The sequence below is a fragment of the Zootoca vivipara genome, chromosome 16 (assembly GCF_965207765.1).
Source record: "Zootoca vivipara chromosome 16, rZooViv2.hap1.1, whole genome shotgun sequence".
Lineage (NCBI taxonomy): Eukaryota > Metazoa > Chordata > Lepidosauria > Squamata > Lacertidae > Zootoca > Zootoca vivipara.
The window spans coordinates 33,013,417-33,033,913 of NC_142599.1; the positions used below are offsets into that span (position 1 = coordinate 33,013,417).

Below are 20,497 nucleotides of genomic sequence, written 5' to 3' on the forward strand. Positions count from 1 at the left end.
ATGGAGGGCACTAGGAGAAGGGGACGACAGAGGACAAGATGGTTGGACAGTGTTCTCGAAGCTACGAACATGAGTTTGACCAAACTGCGGGAGGCAGTGGAAGACAGGAGTGCCTGGCGTGCTATGGTCCGTGGGGTCACGAAGAGTCGGACACGACTAAACAACTAAACAACAACAAGTTGTGAGTGAGCAGCAGACAACACAGCGATTCTCCAAACAGCTCTTTATTTGAGTCAGAACAGAACTGAACTGAACTGCTGAGCCAGCCTGCTTTTGTAGAGGCTGGTTCAAACAATGTAACAAAACATCATTCAAAATTCCCTCCTAAAGTTCCCTCCTAAAACAACTGCCTCGGACCTGAGGGAAAACTATATACAGTGACTTCAATACATAACACAAGAACCTGGAATGTAAGAACCATGAACCTTGGTAAACTGGATGTGGTCAAAAATGATGGTGCTCTGGTCCATGGGGTCACGAAGAGTCGGACACGGCTAAACGACTAAACAACATTAATTCCAGAGTGACAACGGGAGTCTCCGCTGCAGCCAAGAAAACTGCCTTGCAACCCAACAGATCGATTGGAGAGAGGAAGCAAAACCCTCCCACGCCGGGAGAAATTTCCTTGTTTTAAGCCCAGCTCTTTGCAGGGCGGATCCGACCCTACGGCATCTTTTTGCTCCGAAGCAAGCAACTGTCTCCCTCGATCCTAGGCAGCACGCTTGCTCCGAAGTAAACGAGCCCGCTTCTGCTTCTGTGGGGTGAGCGAACCCCCACCCACCCACAATACTGGTGTCATGTGACCGCGGATCATATGATCAGCTCGCCTTGGGCTGGCTGTGGAAGTCCGGCTGCAAAATCTTTACCGGCTGCTTCCTGGAAAGGGAAAAAAAGACACCGACTCTCGTCTTGCTGGGTAAGCGGGTCTCTATATTTTTCTTTTATTCATCATGCTGGGGTGGTTCTGCTTCTGACCGTTCCCCCTTTCGCTTCCTATTACCAACTATTTTATGAGCCGGCTTAAAACTCACGCCAAGTCTCTCTCCCCCAGGGCCCCACCTCACTTCCTACCTTTAAATAATTATTGTTAAGGGTGGCCATATTCCAAAGGTGACAGGGCTCCTGTGCGTTAAAACTATTGTGTGTAGAAAAGGGGATTCCGGCTTCTCGGGTGAAATCCAGCTGCTTTAAGGACCCCTGCCCCATTGTTGTTGTTGTTGTTGTTGTTATTCGCCTTCCTTTAAAATGTTTGTCAGTTCATCAATAGGAGGCGGGAGGTCTCTGCCTCTAGATGCTTACAGTCAAACAATCGCTGCAGAAGAGAGAACATCTGAGGGAACGGAATGGGAAAGAGTCTTAGGTGGATTATTTCGATTTTATAGCGTTAGTTACAGTAGGTGTAGGTTGGAAAAGGAGAGATTTGGAGGGAGGGAGAGTCCCCACTGCTATATGTACGGGCTGTGTGATTTATAGGAGGTTTGCTGCAGTCTTCTACTGCGGACCGGACGGTCACTTCGGCAGCATACATTCAAAGCACTAGACAGTCACAGTTTGTCGCCCCCCCCCCAAGAATTCTGGGAACTGTAGTTCGTTCAGAGTTGTGGTGAGGCCCCTATTTCCTCATAGGTAAAGGTAAAGGGGCCCCTGACTCAGCTGTGACCGACTCTGCGGTTGCGGCGCTCATCTCGCGTTATTGGCCGAGGGAGCCGGCGTACAGCTTCCAGGTCATGTGGCCAGCATGACGAAGCCGATTCTGGCGAACCAGAGCAGCGCACGGAAACGGCGTTTACTTTCCTGCTGGAGCGATACCTACAGTATTTATCTACTTGCACTTTGACGTGCTTTCGAACCGCTAGGTGGGCAGGAACTGGGACCGAACAACGGGAGCTCACCCCGTCGCGGGGATTCAAACCGCCAACCTTCTGATCGGCAAGCCCTAGGCTCTGTGGTTTAACCCACAGTGCCACCCACGTCCCTATTTCCCCATAGTTCCAGTTAAATAGACCATCCCTCTCCCAGGGGAATCCCCCCTTTTGTGAGTGGGCAAGGTGCAGAGTGGGTGGAACCGGTTCAGCTTCTCCAGGCATGCTTGGAGGAGAGGGAATATTTGAATTGATTCCAGAAATGGGAGAGAGATTTGGGGGGGGGGAGTGTGAGCATACCATACGGGGTGGGGGCACTGTTTGACACCATGTGAGCTTCCCTGCAGGGTCCTGCTGGGAGCTGACATCAGGAATATCGGAATGAAGTGTCCCCAGTATGCAGGTGGCACTCACAGTTGTATCTCTCTTTTGCATCTGAATCCAGAGAGGCTGCTGTGCAAGAGAATCATAGGCTGGAAGTGTGCCAACAAACCAAATCCTGTAAAGCCCAGATGTCAAACCTGGTGACAAATGTAGAGGAACATAGCATTGTAGAGTTGGAAGGGGACCCCGGTGGTCATCTAGTCCAACCCCCGGCAATGCAGGCATCCTTCACCCAATGTGGGGCTCGAACCCCCGACCCCGAGATTTGCTTTGCCATGTTTCTTCAACCTTTTCAGACCCGGGGTCTGCTTTTAACCCAAACAGGGCTGCTGTCATGGTTACTGAGGCACCGAGATGCTTAAGGTCTTCCGCTGAGGCTCTTCCCCGTGGACCTAACTCAGTGTTGTCTACACTGACTGGCAGCAGCCCTTCAGGCGAGGGTTTCCACCCACAACCCCACCTGGAAATGCTGGGGGTTGAGTTTGGGACCCACCCTCTGCATGCATAGGAGATGTTCTGCCATCGAGTTTATGGCCCTTCTATTCTGCATAGGGATTTGCAAACTGCTTGTCTATACCTGCCCCTTTAAGACCAGCGTAGGGTGTGGAAATTCAAGCAGCGATGCTTTTCCTGTTATGGAGATAAAAATGCAGATAAAATCCTGGGATGGAACTGAAGTGACTGGGATGTGGGAATGGGAGGTGGGGCGAGAACACGTCAAGTGTGGGATTTCTGTCTAGCGTGTTGTATTTTGTAAAAAACAAAACAAAAAAAACACATACTGTAGAGCATGGGTAGGCAAACTAAGGCCCGGGGGCCAGATCTGGCCCAATCACCTTCTAAATCCAGCCCGCGGATGGTCCAGGAACCAGCATGTTTTTACATGAGTAGAATGCGTGCTTTTATTTAAAATGCATTTCTGGGTTATTTGTGGGGCATAGGAATTGGTTCATATTTATTTCCAAAATATAGTCCGGCCCCCCCCACAAGGTCTGAGGGACAGTGGACCGGCCCCCCTGCTGAAAAAGTTTGCTGACCCCAGATCTAGATGAAGGGAAGTAATAGTACCACTGTATTCCGCTCTGGTCAGACCTCACCTGGAGTACTGTGTCCAGTTCTGGGCACCACAGTTCAAGAAGGATACTGACAAGCTGGAACGTGTCCAGAAGAGGGCAACCAAAATGGTCAAAGGCCTGGAAATGGTGCCTTATGAGGAACGGCTTAGGGAGCTGGGTATGTTTAGCCTGGAGAAGAGAAGGTGAAGGGGTGATATGATAGCCATGTTCAAATATATAAAAGGATGTCATATAGAGGAGGGAGAAAGGTTGTTTTCTGCTGCTCCAGAGAAGCGGACACGGAGCAATGGATTCAAACTACAAGAAAGAAGATTCCACCTAAACATTAGGAAGAACTTCCTGACAGTAAGAGCTGTTCAGCAGTGGAATTTGCTGCCAAGGAGTGTGGTGGAGTCTCCTTCTTTGGAGGTCTTTAAGCAGAGGCTTGACAAGCATATGCCAAGAATGCTTTGGTGGTGTTTCCTGCTTGGCAGGGGGTTGGACTGGATGGCCCTTGTGGTCTCTTCCAACTCTATGATCCTATGATTCTATGATCTCTGACAGGTATGTATTTTGATGAAATGATCTGGAATATTTACTTTGCTGCCGCCTCCCCTACCCAAAAAATTCCTGTGGATGCCTGTATTTGTGGGGCCTGCCTGGTGTTTTTACATGAGTAGAATGTGTGCTTTTATTTAAAATGCATCTCTGGGTTATTTGTGAGGCACAGGAATTCATTCATATTTTCCCCCAAGAGTCAGGGACAGTGGACCAGCCCCCTGCGGAAAAAGTTTGCTGACCCCTGCCATAGAGAAAGGGTAGTGTTCTGTCTGAGGCAGCTTGTCCACCTTTGGTCCCCACCCTGCACTCATCTCTCATCTGTGGCTCCTAGAAGCTGCCAGCATGTGACAGCAGGCATACCCTGGGAATGGCTTTGAGTGAGGGGAGCCGATGGGTCTCAAACCCTCGGTGAGTGAGAGGCTTCCCCCTGCATGCAAAGACAGGCTCTGGCAGATGGAGTGGACAAGACCTAGATTGGGTCAAAGGAGGGGGTTTCTGCACATGCTGTGAGGGGCACATGGGGCTTGTCCACTGAAATATACTTGGAGTCCTGTAGTGATTTCATGCTCTTTATTGCAGCATGTAAAACAGTGAATGAAACTTTCCCCAAAACTTCTGTTATATATACATTATTTACACAATAGGCCCTGCGGGATTGGCTAATTCCGGGCTTCTCCTCTAGGCCAATCAGGTTGCTGATTCACTTCATCCAGGAGCCTGATTGGCTGCTCTTGCAGGCCAATCAGGTTGCTGATTCACTTCCACCTGGAACTGGATTGGGTGGCTCCTTCAGGCCAATTGGGTTGCTGATTCACTTCATCCAGGAGCCTGATTGGCTGCTCTTGCAGGCCAATCAGGTCGCTGATTCACTTCCACCTGGAGCTGGACTGGGTGGCTCCTGCAGACCGATCAGACTGCTGCATTCTGGATCCTATTGTTCTAGGATTCATAACATCCAGTACATAACATCCACCTTGGGAGGCAGCCAGTCTCAGAGAAGGAAAACTCTGATCTTAAACCTCTGCTGCCTTGTGGGATATCTTCAGGAGAAGAAAAGGCTCAGGAGTAAACCCTACACAAATCCGGAGGAGAGTCCCTAAGATGGGAAAGAAAATCGTAAGATTTGTGGGTCGAGGTACGAAGTCACGAAAAAGAAGAAGTGAGAATAAAAGCTGTCTTCCAGGAAAGTGAGATGTGACAGGTAAAAGGTAAAGGACCCATGGAAGTTTAAGTCCAGTCAAAGGCGACTACGGGGTTGCGGCGCTCATCTCGCTTTCAGGCCGAGGGAGCCGGCGTTTGCCCACATACAGCTTTCCAGGTCATGTGGCCAGCATGACTAACCCCGCTTCTGGTGCAACGGAACACTGTGACGGAAACCAAATCACACGGAAACGCCGTTTACCTTCCCGCTGCAGTGGTACCTATTCATCTACTTGCACTGGTGTGCTTTCAAACTGCTAGGTTGGCAGCAGGAGCTGCGACAGAGCAACAGGAGCTCACTCCGTCGCAGGGATTCGAACCGCCGACCTTCAGTTTGGCAAGCCCAAGAGGCTCAGTGGTTTAGACTACAGCACCACCCGTCCCTGGAGATTTGACAAGAATCTCCTGGCAAACGGTTGTCTTGAAAATTATAGTTCGTGCTGTGGGCAAAGCTAATTTTGCTTCTGCCACTTGGTGTGAAGATGGCTCACCTTCCTCCTCCGCTGCATTAATGTCTCTTGCACACACCCACACCATGGGTGTGTAGTGTCATAAATTGAGTGAAACATCTGGGTTCCCTATCTGTACGTGACAGCTCCCTCTCCCTTTAGCACCCTTAGCTATGGCCTTATCTCACCTAGGTTGGGATGCGGCCTACCTTACGTGGAAACAACCAACAATTTGGGACACGTTGCCAGGAGGAGGGGCTGTGGACCTGCTTCCAGACTACGTGTTCGCTGATTGGTTTGTGGGGAGGGTAGAGGATGTTGAATGTGCGCCCCTATTTCCTGCGAAGAGGAACTCCTTGTTTCAACCAGAGCTTTCCAAACCGTGTGTCGCGGCATGTTAGTGTGTCAGCTGCAGTGTGCAGTTGTGTCGTGCGAATGCTCCCCGCGCTTCCCCCGGGGCTGGAAAGGGGCTAGTTTAACCTCCGATTTGCTAGTCAAACTGAATGACTGCATCGCGAAACGATGCGTGTCTAAAAAGTGGGTCACCAACGTGAAAAGTTTAGAAAGCTCTGCTTTAAACCACAATTGAAGTTCTGGAAGGGGAACAAGGGGTGTCTCCAAACAACTCTCAGCCCCCTTAACAAACTGCGTCTCCCATAATTCCTTGGGGAAGCTGTATTGTTTTAATATTCGATTGGGAGCCGCCCAGAGGGGCTGGGGAGACTCAGCCAGATGGGCGGGGTACAAATAAAAAATTATTACTATATTATTATTAGGACTGTCTACTCTTCTAATACAGTCGTCTGTGGTTTAGATGTGACTCCAGATTCCAGAAGTCTGGAATCCAAAGATTGCCCTGTGGCCAGAGGTTTAATTGTACTTTATTTGCTAGTACAAATGACGTGCCTTCCAAGGAGTATATGATTCTACCTATTACAGTGGTACCTCGGTTCTCGAACGTCTCCGTTGACGAATGTTTCAGAACCCGAACGCTGAAAACCTGGAAGTAAATGCTTCCGTTTTCAAATGCACCTCGGAACGGCTTCCGCTGCGTGTTTTTCAATTTTCTCAATTGAATTTGCAGATAGCCCTTTGCGCCTCGGTTTTCGAACGTTTCGGAACTCGAACGGTTTTCTGGAATGGATTACGTTTGAGAACCGAGGTACCACTGTATATCCTCACTACAGCCCTATGAGGTAGGTTAGGCTGAGTGACGGTGACAACAATGACAACAAAAGCCAAAATACCATAATAAAAATGGGGGGGGGGAGGCCTTAGCCAAGGGGGTGCCTCTGAATGCCATAATGCCACAGGGCACTTGAGTCCTAACCTAAAAAAAACAAAGCATAAGCTTTAGTCTTTCCTCATTAAGGTGTTTCAACCCTGTGATTGTTTTTTGAAGCCTGAATTACACATGTTTTTTTCCAAATGCCCCCTAGACATCGATTCCTCAGCTCAGGGAGTTTTTTTTAAAAAAAAGGAACCTGTTCCAAGCTCAACTTGCCCCAAAGGAACTAATTCCAGCACACGTCTTTCCCTTACAACATGAGCCAGTTTGGTGATAAAGTTAGTTCAATCCATCTTGATAATAGTTTTGATTAGCTTTCAATTTAAAGCCCTAAACGGCCTCGGCCCAGTATACCTGAAGGAGCATCTCCTCCCCCATCGTTCTGCCCGGACACTGAGGTCCAGCACCGAGGGCCTTCTGGCGGTTCCCTCGCTACGAGAAGCCAAGTTACAGGGAACCAGGCAGAGGGCCTTCTCGGTAGTGGCACCCACCCTGTGGAATGCCCTCCCACCAAAGGTCAAAGAGAACAACAATTACCAGATCTTTAGAAGGCATCTCAAGGCAGCCCTGTTTAGGGAAGCTTTTAATGTTTGATTTCTGTATTTTAATGTTTTGTTGGAAGCCGCCCAGAGTGGCTGGGGGAACCCGGCCAGATGGGCGGGGTATAAATAATATATTATTATTATTATTATTATTATTATTATTATTATTATTATTATTATTACAATCCAATAAAAGCCTCCTTATAACAATACCAATTTATAAGTCAATTACCAATTGACTTATATTACCAATTACCAATAGTTCAAATATTTAATTTGGATAAGGTGGGCCCCCACATGCTAGAATTGACGGCTTGATTATTTTCTTTATTTCTGCGTTCCAGCATCTTATTAATTTCTGTTCCATTACAGCCATAATAAGAATCCCTTATACAAGAACGGCAATATTAGTAACTTCTATTCGTGTTGACACATTAAATGATTTATGAAACTACAGGTGGGGCACTCAAACAATATGCTTGTTCTTCCTGTGTGTGGCAATCATTCTGTCTGTGGTGTGTCTTCCTGTCCTTGCAAAATTTTATGCCTATCTTTTTCCAGTTCTTGCTGTTATCCATCATGCCTTGGGCGGAGCTGATATCCCATTGTTTTTCCAGAAATTTCTCCCTCGCTCTGTCCTGTGCTTTGTTGTTTTGCAACTTTAAGAACAACTGCAAAAACCACTCTCTCCCAATAAATATCCTGTTTTCGCCATTTCCCCCTTCAGCGTGGGAAGAAGAGTGGGCTGTCGAACTGCAGATGACTCAGTAATGAACCTTATCAGTTCTTTGGCAAGTTTGCAGACTCCTTTCATACTTCCGTCTGACTGAAGATGAATGAGCAGTTAGACTTCCAATTGAATTAAATTCCAAGTCCTCTTAGCGTTTTTCAGTTCACTCTGTAAATAATAAAGGATGGGGAAGAGTCAGCTCTAAGTTTCCATCCTAAACCTTTTGCAAAACAGAGCTTCTCTCCCTCTTTCCCTTTTTTTACACACACACAGTTCCATATCTATAATCCAATTTCTTCCGTCCTCACCTGTACAAATATAAAGGTAAAGGTAAAGGTACCCCTGGCCATTAGGTCCAGTCGTGACCGACTCTGGGGTTGCGCGCTCATCTCACATTATTGGCCGAGGGAGCCGGCGTATAGCTTCCAGGTCATGTGGCCAGCATGACAAAGCCGCTTCTGGCAAACCAGAGCAGCACATGGAAACACCGTTTACCTTCCCGCTGTAGCGGTTCCTATTTATCTACTTGCATTTTGACATGCTTTCGAACTGCTAGGTTGGCAGGAGCTGGGACCAAGCAACGGGAGCTCACCCCGTCACAGGGATTCGAACCGCCGACCTTCTGATCAGCAAGCCCTAGGCTCAGTGGTTTAACCACAGCGCCACCTGGGTCCCTGTACAAATATAATTTGGACTAAATATTCAGTGTGTTTCCTTGGAAAGGGTGATTTAAATGTGACAAATTAATAAGTAAAATCGGACATGTCTAAATCACTTGATACGATCATTGAATACAATTCCATGTGTCATACGTAATTTGGACTCTTAGAGATCTCACCCGTCAGTAGGAGAATAAATATCTTAGATCCTAGGGCCTTTCCTTCCTTTCTTATGAATCGCAAAAGTTCTACTTCCTCTGTCAGAGGCAGTGAATGCCTGTTGCTAGGAATCACAAGAGGAGAGTGTTGCTGTCGCACTCAGGACCCGCTCGCGAGCTTCTCATCTGGGCAGCTCCTGTGAGAACAGATAACACTGTCCTAAGGGATCTATCTATATTGGCCCCCAGTATGTTTCCGAGCCCAATTCAAAGTGTTGGTGCTGACCTTTAAAGCCCTAAATGGCTTTGGCTCCGTATACGTGAAGGGCCTTCTTCGTAGTGGCGCCCTCCCTGTGGAACGCCCTCCCATCAGATGTCAAGGAGATAAACAACTCTTTGACTTTTAGAAGATATCTGAAGGCAGCCCTGTACAGTGGTGCCTCGCAAGACGAATTTAATTCGTTCCGCGAGTCAATTCGTTTTGCGAAAAATTCATCTTGCGAATCGTGGTTTCCCATAGGAATGCATTGAAATTTCTTTTCTTTTTTTGCCCATAGGAACGCATTAATTAAATTTCAGTGCATTCCTATGGGAAACCGCGATTCGCAAGACGAATTTTTCGCAAAACGAATTCGTCTTGCGAAAAATTCGTCTTGCAGGGCATTCGTCTTGAGAGGTACCATTGTATAGGGAGGTTTTAAATGTTTTATGTTTTATTGTGTTTTTGATATTTTGTCGGGAGCCGCCCAAAGTGTCTGGGGCAACCCAGTCAGATGGGCGGCATTTAAATAAAAAAATATTATTATTATTATTATTATTATTATTATTATTATTATTATTATTATTATGGGCCGAGCTCTTCTTATATTCTTATCTCTAAAAAGGATAAAAATACAGCAAGTAAATGAATAAATAGATAATGGGAAAGGATAACTTAACAAATCGTGTGGTTGCTCCAATGAATCGAGTGTATCAGATTATGAAGTGGGAGGCAGCAAAAACCACAATTCAAGGAGATGTGGTGCCCCTTTATTGACTATTCGGCAGGTTGGGCAAAACAGAACAATATTAACTTCTGCTTGCTTTGATCTGAAATATTCGTTGAAATTTGATTAGTCGGATGCTAGGGAAAGGATTATGCGGATGTACATCAGAGAAGTTATAGAGCAGATGTTCGGGAGTCTGCTGGCTTTCCAGATTCTGGACTCTAGCTCCCATCAGCCCCAGTGGTCAGGGATGGTGGGAGTCGGAGTCGAGAAACATCTGGGCAGCCTCAGCCCTTTCCTTGACACGTGTCCTAATCAATCAGGGATCACATAACAAGAGGTGTAAGCCAGGGATGGGGGAACCGCGGTGCCTTCTAGATGGTGTTGGTGCCATTGGCTAATCGTGAGGGGTGATGGGAGGGCACCAGGTTGGGGAAGGGTGTTGAAGAACACGGTAGGTGCTATTTAGTGTGTGTCTTTGTTTAGCTTATAGGGAGGAAAAACAGGGAGGTTGGCGCATATTTCAGTTACCACAAATGGCTTATGGGTAAGGCACCAACATTACGTTGCACAGGGTATATCTCGCTAAATGTTGTTTACCCCGGGAGTAATTATTGTTTACTTCAGAATGATACACCCCAGAAGTATTGGGCTAGCTAGCCCCACCTTGCATGGCTGGTGGGAGTTGTAGTCCAGCAACTTCTGGAGGGCCACAGCTTCGTCATGGCTGTCCCAGACACATGTCCCAACCAGTCAGGGATCACACTCACAGGGGTGTAGAGGAGGGATAAGCAGTGTGTGACTCTCTTAAACAGATGCCATCTGGCCTCACAGCCTGAATCTGACTTGCTCACCTCCTTCTGCAAGAAGTCAGGTGAGATCTTTGCAGAGATTTGATTTCAGAACATTCTCAAAAAGCGCTTGGGCAATCAGTGCAACAGTCTGTATCAACGCTACGGATTAGCCTTTTTTTTTAATTGCAGTTTTATGTGGTGTTGCAGGCCCCTTGATTTCATACTGATACCAAGTCACTCTGACTTGACCTAGAACGGGAAGCCAGGGGGAGGCGCCTTGCCTGCAGAAGGGGCGTGACAAGAGTGGGTGAGTCGGCGGTGCAAATAAAAACTGCCGAGGGTTGGCGCGGAGGTAGGCGGGCGGTGGATGAATGCCACAGAGGGCACAACTGCTAATCTGAAGCGGAGAGAGCGAAGCTTGATGGGTAGGTAAAAGAGACGTGTGGCGCGGTGAGTTAAACCAGAGATGGGGGAACCTTTCGCTCTGTGGATGTTGACGGACTACATCTCCCATCATCCCTGACCGTCAATTGTGCTGGCAGCTGAGAGCTGGAATCCAGCACATCTCGAGGGACACAGCGTCGCTTGGAAAAGTGGGTGTCTGCGTGAGTTTTTGCCAGGGGGGCAAGTAAGACAAAAGACTGAAAGAGGGGGAGCAGGCTAATTTATTGCAAAAAACAATATGAGAAATACAGTACTGTACTTTTTATCTCATATCTCAGGTTCTACCAATGCTAGAAACATACTCTTTTTTTAAAAAAAAAGAAAGCTGGGGATTTGGGGATTATGGTTCGTCTGGTTCATTCTGGGGGGAGAGGGGGGCTGCCCCTGCCCCTCTTTGCCCCCCCCCTTGTGACACCCATGAGGGTAAGCTGTGAGCCATGATACTCTAGGTCAGGCACCCCCAAACTTCGGCCCTCCAAATGTTTTGGACTACAATTCCCATCATCCCTGACCACTGGTCCTCCTAGCTAGGGATCATGGGAGTTGTAGGCCAAAACATCTGGAGGGCCGCAGTTTGGGGATGCCTGCTCTAGGTTCAGATGCCTTCCTGGCTGTAAACTCACTAAGGACGAAATCCCTGCGGCTGTTTCGCGGTGTCGGTTGCCCCTCTCTTAGGTCAAGCCACCCCCTTATAGACTGGGATGCACTTGTGGAATACAGTACTTACAACAATAATGCATTTTTTAACAGTAGTATTGTTTATAACAGTGGTAATTATTAATTGTCGTAAGTGGTGCCGGTCAGCTAAGCATGGCGGTGACAGATTTCAAAATGTGTGCTTTGAGTAGAATTAACACAACCTCAAGGGTTCTAGAACACATAGTACTTCCCTTAACAGATAGGGAACACAGCCCAAAGAGAGCAATTAACTTAATCTTTTGATGTTCAGGTAGCCTCAGTGGTATGAAGAACATTGTTTGGGTTGAGGCTGATGTACAGACAGTGAGCAGCCGCAGTTATCCATGCCCTGGTAACTTCAGCGCTTGAGCACAAGTCAAAGTGTTGGTGCTGACCTTTAAAGCCCTAAACGGCCTCGGCCCAGTATACCTGAAGGAGCGTCTCCACCTCCATCATTCAGCCCGGACACTGAGGTCCAGCGCCGAGGGCCTTCTGGCAGTTCCCTCGTTGCGAGAAGCAAAGTTACAGGGAACCAGGCAGAGGGCCTTCTTGGTAGTGGAATGCCCTCCCATCAGATATCAAAGAGATAAACAACTCATTGACACTTAGAAAACATCTGAAGGCAGCCCTGTTTAGGGAAGTTTTTAATGTGTGACATTTTAATGTATTTTAATCTTTGTTGGAAGCCACCCAGAGTGGCTGGGGAAACCCAGCCGGATGGGCGGGGTACAAATAAATTATTATTATTATTATTATTATTATTGCAATGTGTGTTACATGGGACTGCCCTTGAAGACAGATCGGGAACTGCAGCTAGCCCAGAATAAGGATGCTATGTTGCTAATTGGATCTGGAGAGGAGAGCCTCTTTTGCTGGTATTGAATCAACTCTACAGGCTCCCAGTGAGCAGGGCCGGCTCTAGGGCTGGGCTGGGTGGCGCAATGCGCCAGGGCGCCAAGCTCCGGAGGGCGCCTGGTTGGGAGTCCCGGCTGAGCTGAAGCCGTCTGGGACTCCAGGGAAGAGCCGAGAGCTGAATAGAGCTCAGAAAGAGCCCTGCAGTACCTGAAGCTGCCACTGGGGGCGCGGGGAGTACTCAGCTGCTTGGGCAGCGTGAAGGGAAGGGGCGGAGTCCAGCTCAGCGACGGGAGATTCTTTCTCCCGCTGTGCCGGAACCGCAAGGCCGTCCTGTGCCAGCGCTGCAGTTCCCTCGTACTTCTGCCTAGCATCGCCACCTTCACCCGCAGAGGTAGGCAGCGGGCGGGAGAAGGGCTTGTTGGGGCGCCCATCCTCAGCCCGCCTCCGGGTGCCGCGAGACCGGCTTGCCAGGCCAGGTGGTGCTTTGCTAGAAATCTCTGCCTAGCCCTGAAGATCCCTCGCTGATTTGGGGCCCAGTCATTCTCTCTGACTCACCTAATGCTACCTTGCAGGGAGGTTGTGAGTTAAAAATGGGCTATATGGGGGGGGGAAGGGTGATATCTGCAATGTTGAGCTTGTTGAAGGCTGGGCATAAGTGAAAATAATGGCCATGAAAGGAGTTTCCTAAGGGCACTCACTGCCTGTTTTAGAAAGGCGCTTGGCAACTTGTCTGGCTGCAGAATGGGAAGACTTTTTACATGACCTTGGACCGGTGTGTCCCATGAATGATGTGCTGGCTGGTGACCAAAAGATCGACGATCTTCCTGTCGGCTGGTTCGGACATGTTATAGCTACTCATCTCTCTAGCAAACTGATGTCTACTTTGTAATGCCAACATGCAGCCTTGAAAATGGCTCAAGAATGCTGCCCTACCATGTTGCATTGAGTATCTGCTTATATTGCTTGTCAAGTGACTTGAATCCTTGAATCCCTTCCTCCCCACTTAATTCTTGCCCTAAGTCCTGTTGTCTAAAATCTTGCAGATTACATTGGTGTAATTTGAAGCAAAGACCTCGCTTTATTTAATTATAGAATGAAAGAAAAATATTGAGATACACTGAACCATCTCCCCTGTAAAGTGAGCATATGAATGCAACTGGAATAATTCTTCTAGCTTTTTTTTTTTTTGCTTTTGGGCAGTATCATAGCCAGGTGTATGGCTTTCTGCTGTATTTTGGACCAAAGGGTGCATACTTTTGACTTTAATGTTTACAGACATGACTGCTATATCTCTGTCAAATGACATTTTATAATTGACGTTTTATAATTTCTATCTTATAATTGTTATTGAAAGCCAAGTCTTAGTTGCAGGACTTGTTAAATGTGGGGAAATAAAACGAAGCTTTTGAGAGTGCAGAAAGAAAAATACAAGAAAAGAATGTAATTGAAGGAGCTAACCTTCTAACCCTTTACAAATATTTGTATTTAATTAAATGTAAACCAAGCTTTTCAATTTGCATGTTGTGATCTTTCTATAAAACGTTGCCAGAGACAATGAACCTAATGAATCTTAGCTAATTAAAAAAACCAGCAAATCTTGACAAAGAAAGGATGCTTCAGTTGGATTTTCTTCCACTTCTCCGCATAGGCCTTTTAGATTTTTATCCATTTCCTTGCCAAAATTGACCCATTAGTTCTATAGAAACAGAATTCTGTGCTGTGCTTTGAATATTGGTCAGTCCCTGTTTGCTTAATTGCATGCGTAGGTAGATCATAGAATCATAGAGTTGGAAGAGACCACAAGGGCCATCCAGTTCAGCCCCCTGCCAAGCAGGAAACACCATCAAAGCATTCTTGACATATGCCTGTCAAGCCTCTGCTTAAAGACCTCCAAAGGAGGAGACTCCACCCCACTCCTTGGTAGCAAATTCCACTGCCGAACAGCTCTTACTGTCAGGAAGTTCTTCCTAATGTTTAGGTGGAATCTTCTTTCTTGTAGTTTAAATCCATTGCTCCGTGTCCGCTTCTCTGAAGCAGCAGAAAACAACCTTTCTCCCTCCTCTATATGACATCCTTTTATATATTTGAACAAGGCTATCGTATCACCCCTTAACCTTCTCTTCTCCAGGCTAAACATACCCAGCTCCCTAAGCCGTTCCTCATAAGGCATCGTTTCCAGGCCTTTGACCATTTGGGTTGCCCTCTTCTGGACACGTTCCAGCTTGTCAGTATCCTCCTTGAACTGTGGTGCCCAGAACTGGACACAGTACTCCAGGTGAGGTCTGACCAGGGCAGAATACAGTGGTACTATTACCTTGATCTAGATGCTATACTCCTATTGATGCAGCCCAGAATTGCATTGGCTTTTTTAGCCGCTGCATCACACTGTTGACTGATGTGAAGTTTGTGGTCTACCAAGACTCCTAGATCCTTTTCACATGTACTGCTCTCAAGCCAGGTATCTCCCATCCTGTATTTGTGCCTTTCATTTTTTTTGCCCAAGTGTAGTACTTTACATTTCTCCCTGTTAAAATTCATCTTGTTTGCCTTGGCCCAGTAGTCTAATCTGTTAAGGTCATTTTGAAGTGACCTGTCCTCTGGGGTATTAGCCTCCCAATTTGGTGCAAGATGGTGCAAATCTGTTAAGGTTATCTCCACCCTGGAAATTTACACATTCATACATTTTTTAGTTCTGTACACTCTACATTAAAAACATATGTACTACAAAATAATATGCAGGACAATAAAACTACCTCTGAGATTTCACCAGATGCTCCTTCACACTTTCAAGCATATCTTCACTATCATGAGGGCCAATCACTTGCTTTTTAACAAGACTAAACCTGAGAAACTTGAGGTGCTGAATTCTATGCCTGATAACATATTGTGGCAAAAATTGTGCAATGCACAAAGCCTTGATCATAACAAGTGTAGGAAGCAGACCTGTCCTTTTGACTGCAGAAGCTTGATGAATTTGAAGGCTTATTTCTTAGCTGAAACTGGTCAAATAAGAGAAACAGGTGGCTTTTGACACTGTCAAAACTGGAATCCTAAAAAGATCCTGCTACTCATGCAATAAACGGGCAACAAAAACAGTTTGTTTATGTTTCCTGTTTTCTTTTCCCCAAGCAGAGATAATATGCAAGTGTGGTGTCAGCTCCCTAAAAAAAGGTCAACAACTCTGGGAAATGGGGGGGGGGGGCGCCGGAGGGATCTTCGCACCACGGCCCTGCCAGTGAGTTTCAGATCTCAATTCAGAGTGTACCTAGTTTAGGACTCGATTATCTGTTGGGCCACCTGCTCTTCTGACCACCTGAAATGGAGCAGGCAGCGATCCAACAGGCTATTTTTATATTCCTTTGGTCTTAGAAGAGGTCTGCTCCTCTCTCTCTCTCTCACACACACACACACACGTGTCGTAAAAGGAAGGAGAGTTGTTCCCCTTCAGGAAGATGGTTTTATGCTCAGGCAAATGCATGCAAATTAAGTTGACCAATCCACAGATTGGCTCAATGCATGCAACTAATCCAGATGAGATTCCTCTCAGCCAGATGATGACTCAGTTGTTTTTGTTCTTGCTGTTATCAATTCATATTGACTAGTAGTTGACTTCATTTGCGCCAAGTTGACCCAAAGTGGTAAAGATAGAAATAGCAAGGTCATTGAAATTAGATATAATAACAGTCACAGAAATATCCATCTGAAGCAGGGTGGATTTGATTTAAATCACGATTTAAATCACTAGTCAGTAAGACTTGATTTAAATCATATATTTTTTTACAGAAAGACTCATTCTTGCTGGTATAATCTTAACATTTACAACCAGACGAAGGTTTCATTTTTGGAATAATAAATTTCCAGAGTAGTTTTCACACCTATATTAACAATTGCTGATTTGGTTATACAGTACTATCAGAAATAGCCTACATAGACCGATAATTTTGAAATTATTGTGAGGTTTAATAAGTTAACTGTTTATATTTGGACAACTTTTCTGCTGTACTTTATTGGAAGGAGGGAAACAATCATTTTCTTAATAACATTTTAAACAATTTATTTAACTAAAACAATAATATTATGGCATATGTATCCATGTTTGTTAACTGATGTGGTTAAACAATTAAAAAAACAAAAACAAAACTTTGACTGAGTTTTAGCCCACATCAAAAACTTAAACATATCCTTATTTCCTGATGAATAGCCTTTCGACTGTAATGTATCTTAAATAGAAAACTATCTTTAGAAATATTTTTCCTCCAAAAGCATTTTATTTTAAAAATCCAATTTAAATTAAAAAAAATCCGATTTAAATTTTAAAAAATCTGATTTTTAAAGTATCTTTATTTAAGAAATCATTGATTTTTATCCACCCTGATCTGAAGCCACATTTAAAAGGAGGAATGATGGTCGGCTTCCAACAAATTAAAACCAAAGTTAGATCATGCCTATTAATTTAATGCTGGGTGCAGCCCTAGACTATTAATGCCACCCACCTTACCTTCTTTGGCCAATAATCTGAACGCAGTTCAGAATCATAGAATCGTAGAGTTGGAAGAGACCACAAGGGCCATCCAGTCCAACCCCCTGCCAAGCAGGAAACACCATCAAAGCATTCTTGACATATGCCTGTCAAGCCTCTGCTTAAAGACCTCCAAAGAAGGAGACTCTACCACACTTCTTGGCAGCAAATTCCACTGCCGAACAGCTCTTACTGTCAGGAAGTTCTTCCTAATGTTTAGGTGGAATCTTCTTTCTTGTAGTTTGAATCCATTGCTCCGTGCCCGCTTCTCTGGAGCAGCAGAAAACAACCTTTCACCCACCTCTATATGACATCCTTTTATATATTTGAACATGGCTATCATATCACCCCTTAACCTTATCTTCTCCAGTCTAAACATACCCAGCTCCCTAAGCCGTTCCTCATAAGGCACCGTTTCCAGGCCTTTGACCATCTTGGTTGCCCTCCTCTGGACACATTCCAGCTTGTCAGTATCCTTCTTGAACTGTGGTGCCCAGAACTGGACACAGTACTCCAGGTGAGGTCTGACCAGAGCAGAATACATCCGCAGTGCGGGCAGGTGAGTCGCTCCTTAAAGTCTCTTCCCCTTGTGTGCAGATGCGAAGAGACATCGCGGCGGGCCTCGTTCTCCCTGGTCCATCCTCGTCCGGCCTTGACACCGTTTGGACTCCAGCGCCACAATGGGGTTCTGCCCAGCCAGCCTTCTGGGTTTGCTCTTGTTGCACATAGCAGCTGGAGTGATGGGTAAGTAAGACGTTGGTGAAGCTGTTTGTGCGCTGGCCATAGCTGCCAAGTCTCCCGTTTTTCGCGGGAAACCCCCGTATTTTAAACCGTTTCCCGCTGGCAGCCCGGATTGGAAAAAATCCCCTAAATCCCCTGATTTCCTACCTGCCAGGGAGGCTCCATTTTGGGTCCTGGCGCCGCCCGATTTCCAATCGGCATCCCCAATCTTCGGCCCTCCAGATGTTTTGGACTACAATTCCCATCTTCCCCGACCACTGGTCCTGTTAGCTAGGGATCATGGGAGTTGTAGGCCAAAACATCCAGAGGGCTGCAGTTTGGGGGTGCCAGTTTGGGGATGCCTGGCTAAGGCCACATTCATTTAAAGCACTATATCACTTTAAACAGTCCTGGCTCCCCCCCCAAAAAAAGAATTATGGGAGCTGTAGTTTGTCAAGGGTGCTGAGAGTTATTAGGATACACCCATATTCTCCTCCCAGAACTAGAATTCCCAGAGTTCTTTGGGAAGAGCCATTGATGGAGAAACCACTCAGGAATTTGTGATGCCTCCCATGGACCAGGAATACAGGCAGAGGGCCTTCTGGGTAGTCGTGCCTGCCCTGTGGAACGTCTTCCTGTCAGATGTCAAGGAAATAAACAAGTATCTGACTTTTAGAAGACACCTGAAGGCAGCCCAGTATGGGGAACTTTTTAACATTGGATCTTTTACTGTGGTTTTATCATTGTTGAGAAGCCCAGTCAGATGGGCGGCACATAAATTATTGTTATCGCTATTATGCTTTTTCCGATTCACACTGCTAACAGGCATTTTGAAACTGGCTAATGAAGGCCACAGTCTGTGTAGTCATGATATTTATAGAATTCTCTTGACCATTTTGGGACTGCATTGCCCAGAGCAGAGCAGAGAAACTACTTCAGGTCAACCGGTGGCTGGGTTTCAGAGGCCCGGGAACATCAGTATACAACAAGTGCGACCTGCAACCGGATGACGCAGTGTGAACAGGGCCGTTCCTAAAGGTGTGCAAAGCCCCAGGGGTCAGTCCCACTGTTTGGGGTAGCGGCCCGGTATAATGTGTAGAAGTCTGTTCCAAAACCAAAGCGTTTGGAAACCAAGGCGCGCTTTCCCATAGAAAGTAATGCAAAATGGATTAATCCGTTGCAGGCTTTAAAAAACAACCCCTGAAACAGCAATTTCCAGCAACTGGAGCCTCAGATCGTGAAGCTGAGGCTCCAATACCACCTCATGAGAAGAGAAGAATCCTTGGAAAAGACCCTGATGTTGGGAAAGATTGAGGGCACTAGGAGAAGGGGAACGACAGAGGATGAGATGGTTGGACAGTGTTCTCGAAGCTACCAACAACTGCGGGAGGCAGTGAAAGACAGGAGTGCCTGGCGTGCTCTGGTCCATGGGGTCATGAAGAGTCGGACACGACTAAACGACTAAACAACAACAACAAAACAGCAATTTAACATGAATTTTCCTATCTAACGAGATCACCATCAATGTACTGTACTGTAAAATATATAAGACAGTATTGTAGATTATAAAAATCAAAATTAGTTTCCCCCCCTTGTGTGCACTGATGATAGTCATTGTTTGGATGGGGAGGGGAGGGGCTTTTATCCATTTCTGCAGTCCCACAATCAATCAATCAGTAGCCGAAGACACAGTTCCACACAGTCACCAAAAAAAGTCACAAAACGAAGTCACGAGTCCCATGAAACGAAGAACAAGTCACAGTCAAAAACCTGAAAAAGTCACACAAACAAAAATGCAAAAACGAAAGCTCCAAATATCACCTCTGTGGTGCATGGCTGCTCGGGACTCAACAGCTGACAGACTCAACAGGAAGCCTCTCTGATCAGCAGCAGGGGGCTCCATTCACAAACAGAACACACTCGAAGTCCAAGGCCAAGTTCACAAACTGGACCAGGTTTGCAGTATTCTGTTTCCCAGTTGTTGATAAACCAAGCTGTTCTAAAACCAGGGTACCACTGTAGATCGTTTTGGGTTTTTTGCCATGCTGAGCCCCCTTACAAGGGCTGCCCTGTCTTCCTCTGTCTTTCCTGGAGAGCCTCTGAGTGAAGATGTGGGTCTTGCCTCTGCCCCGCCCAACAACTGACCTCTTCCTTATCCCATCCAGGGAGCCAACCCTGCATCCCAAAGTTCTTTGGCCGGGACGCGATGGTTTGCGTCTGCAACCGCACCTACTGCGACACGCAGGACCCCGTCTCCCTCCCGCCAGCCGGCTACTTCGTCAAATACGAAAGCAGCCGGTCCACTAGCCGGATGGAGCGCAGCGAAGGGAAATTCCAGGGGAAAACGACCACCCCAGGTACCACTTATTGTTGTTGTTTTCTTTATTTTTCCTCATTTATTGCTTCACGTAAAACTTGACTATTAATGTACATAAAAATAATCACACAAATGTAGAAGGGGGGGAATCTAAAATATTCTAACCTATTTTTTCTGCATTATTAAATCTCTCTGTATAGCGATTTGTCTTCCCCAAAATTAAGACGACATTTAAGATGACACTGGCCCACTTTGCATACAGCCTTGAATATTTGCTTTATGAACAACAACTGCAG

At 46.3% G+C, this 20,497-nt stretch overlaps 1 protein-coding gene across 3 annotated transcripts in view; it reads left to right on the forward strand.

The window, feature by feature from the left end:
* The first annotated feature begins 211 nt into the window (after positions 1-211).
* GBA1 (glucosylceramidase beta 1) overlaps positions 212-20,497 on the forward strand; it is a 34,996-nt gene continuing 14,710 nt past the window's right edge. The window contains exons 1-3 of one of the 3 annotated variants that reach the window (XM_035098460.3): positions 212-916; positions 17,762-17,908; positions 20,050-20,241. In XM_035098460.3, the coding sequence (XP_034954351.3) occupies positions 17,845-17,908; positions 20,050-20,241 (256 nt within the window). In that variant the 5' untranslated portion in view covers positions 212-916; positions 17,762-17,844. Of the gene's footprint in view, positions 917-11,073; positions 11,094-17,745; positions 17,909-20,049; positions 20,242-20,497 lie in introns of those variants that run through there. The other 2 variants (XM_060269933.2, XM_088659766.1) reach the window with 2 other exon arrangements.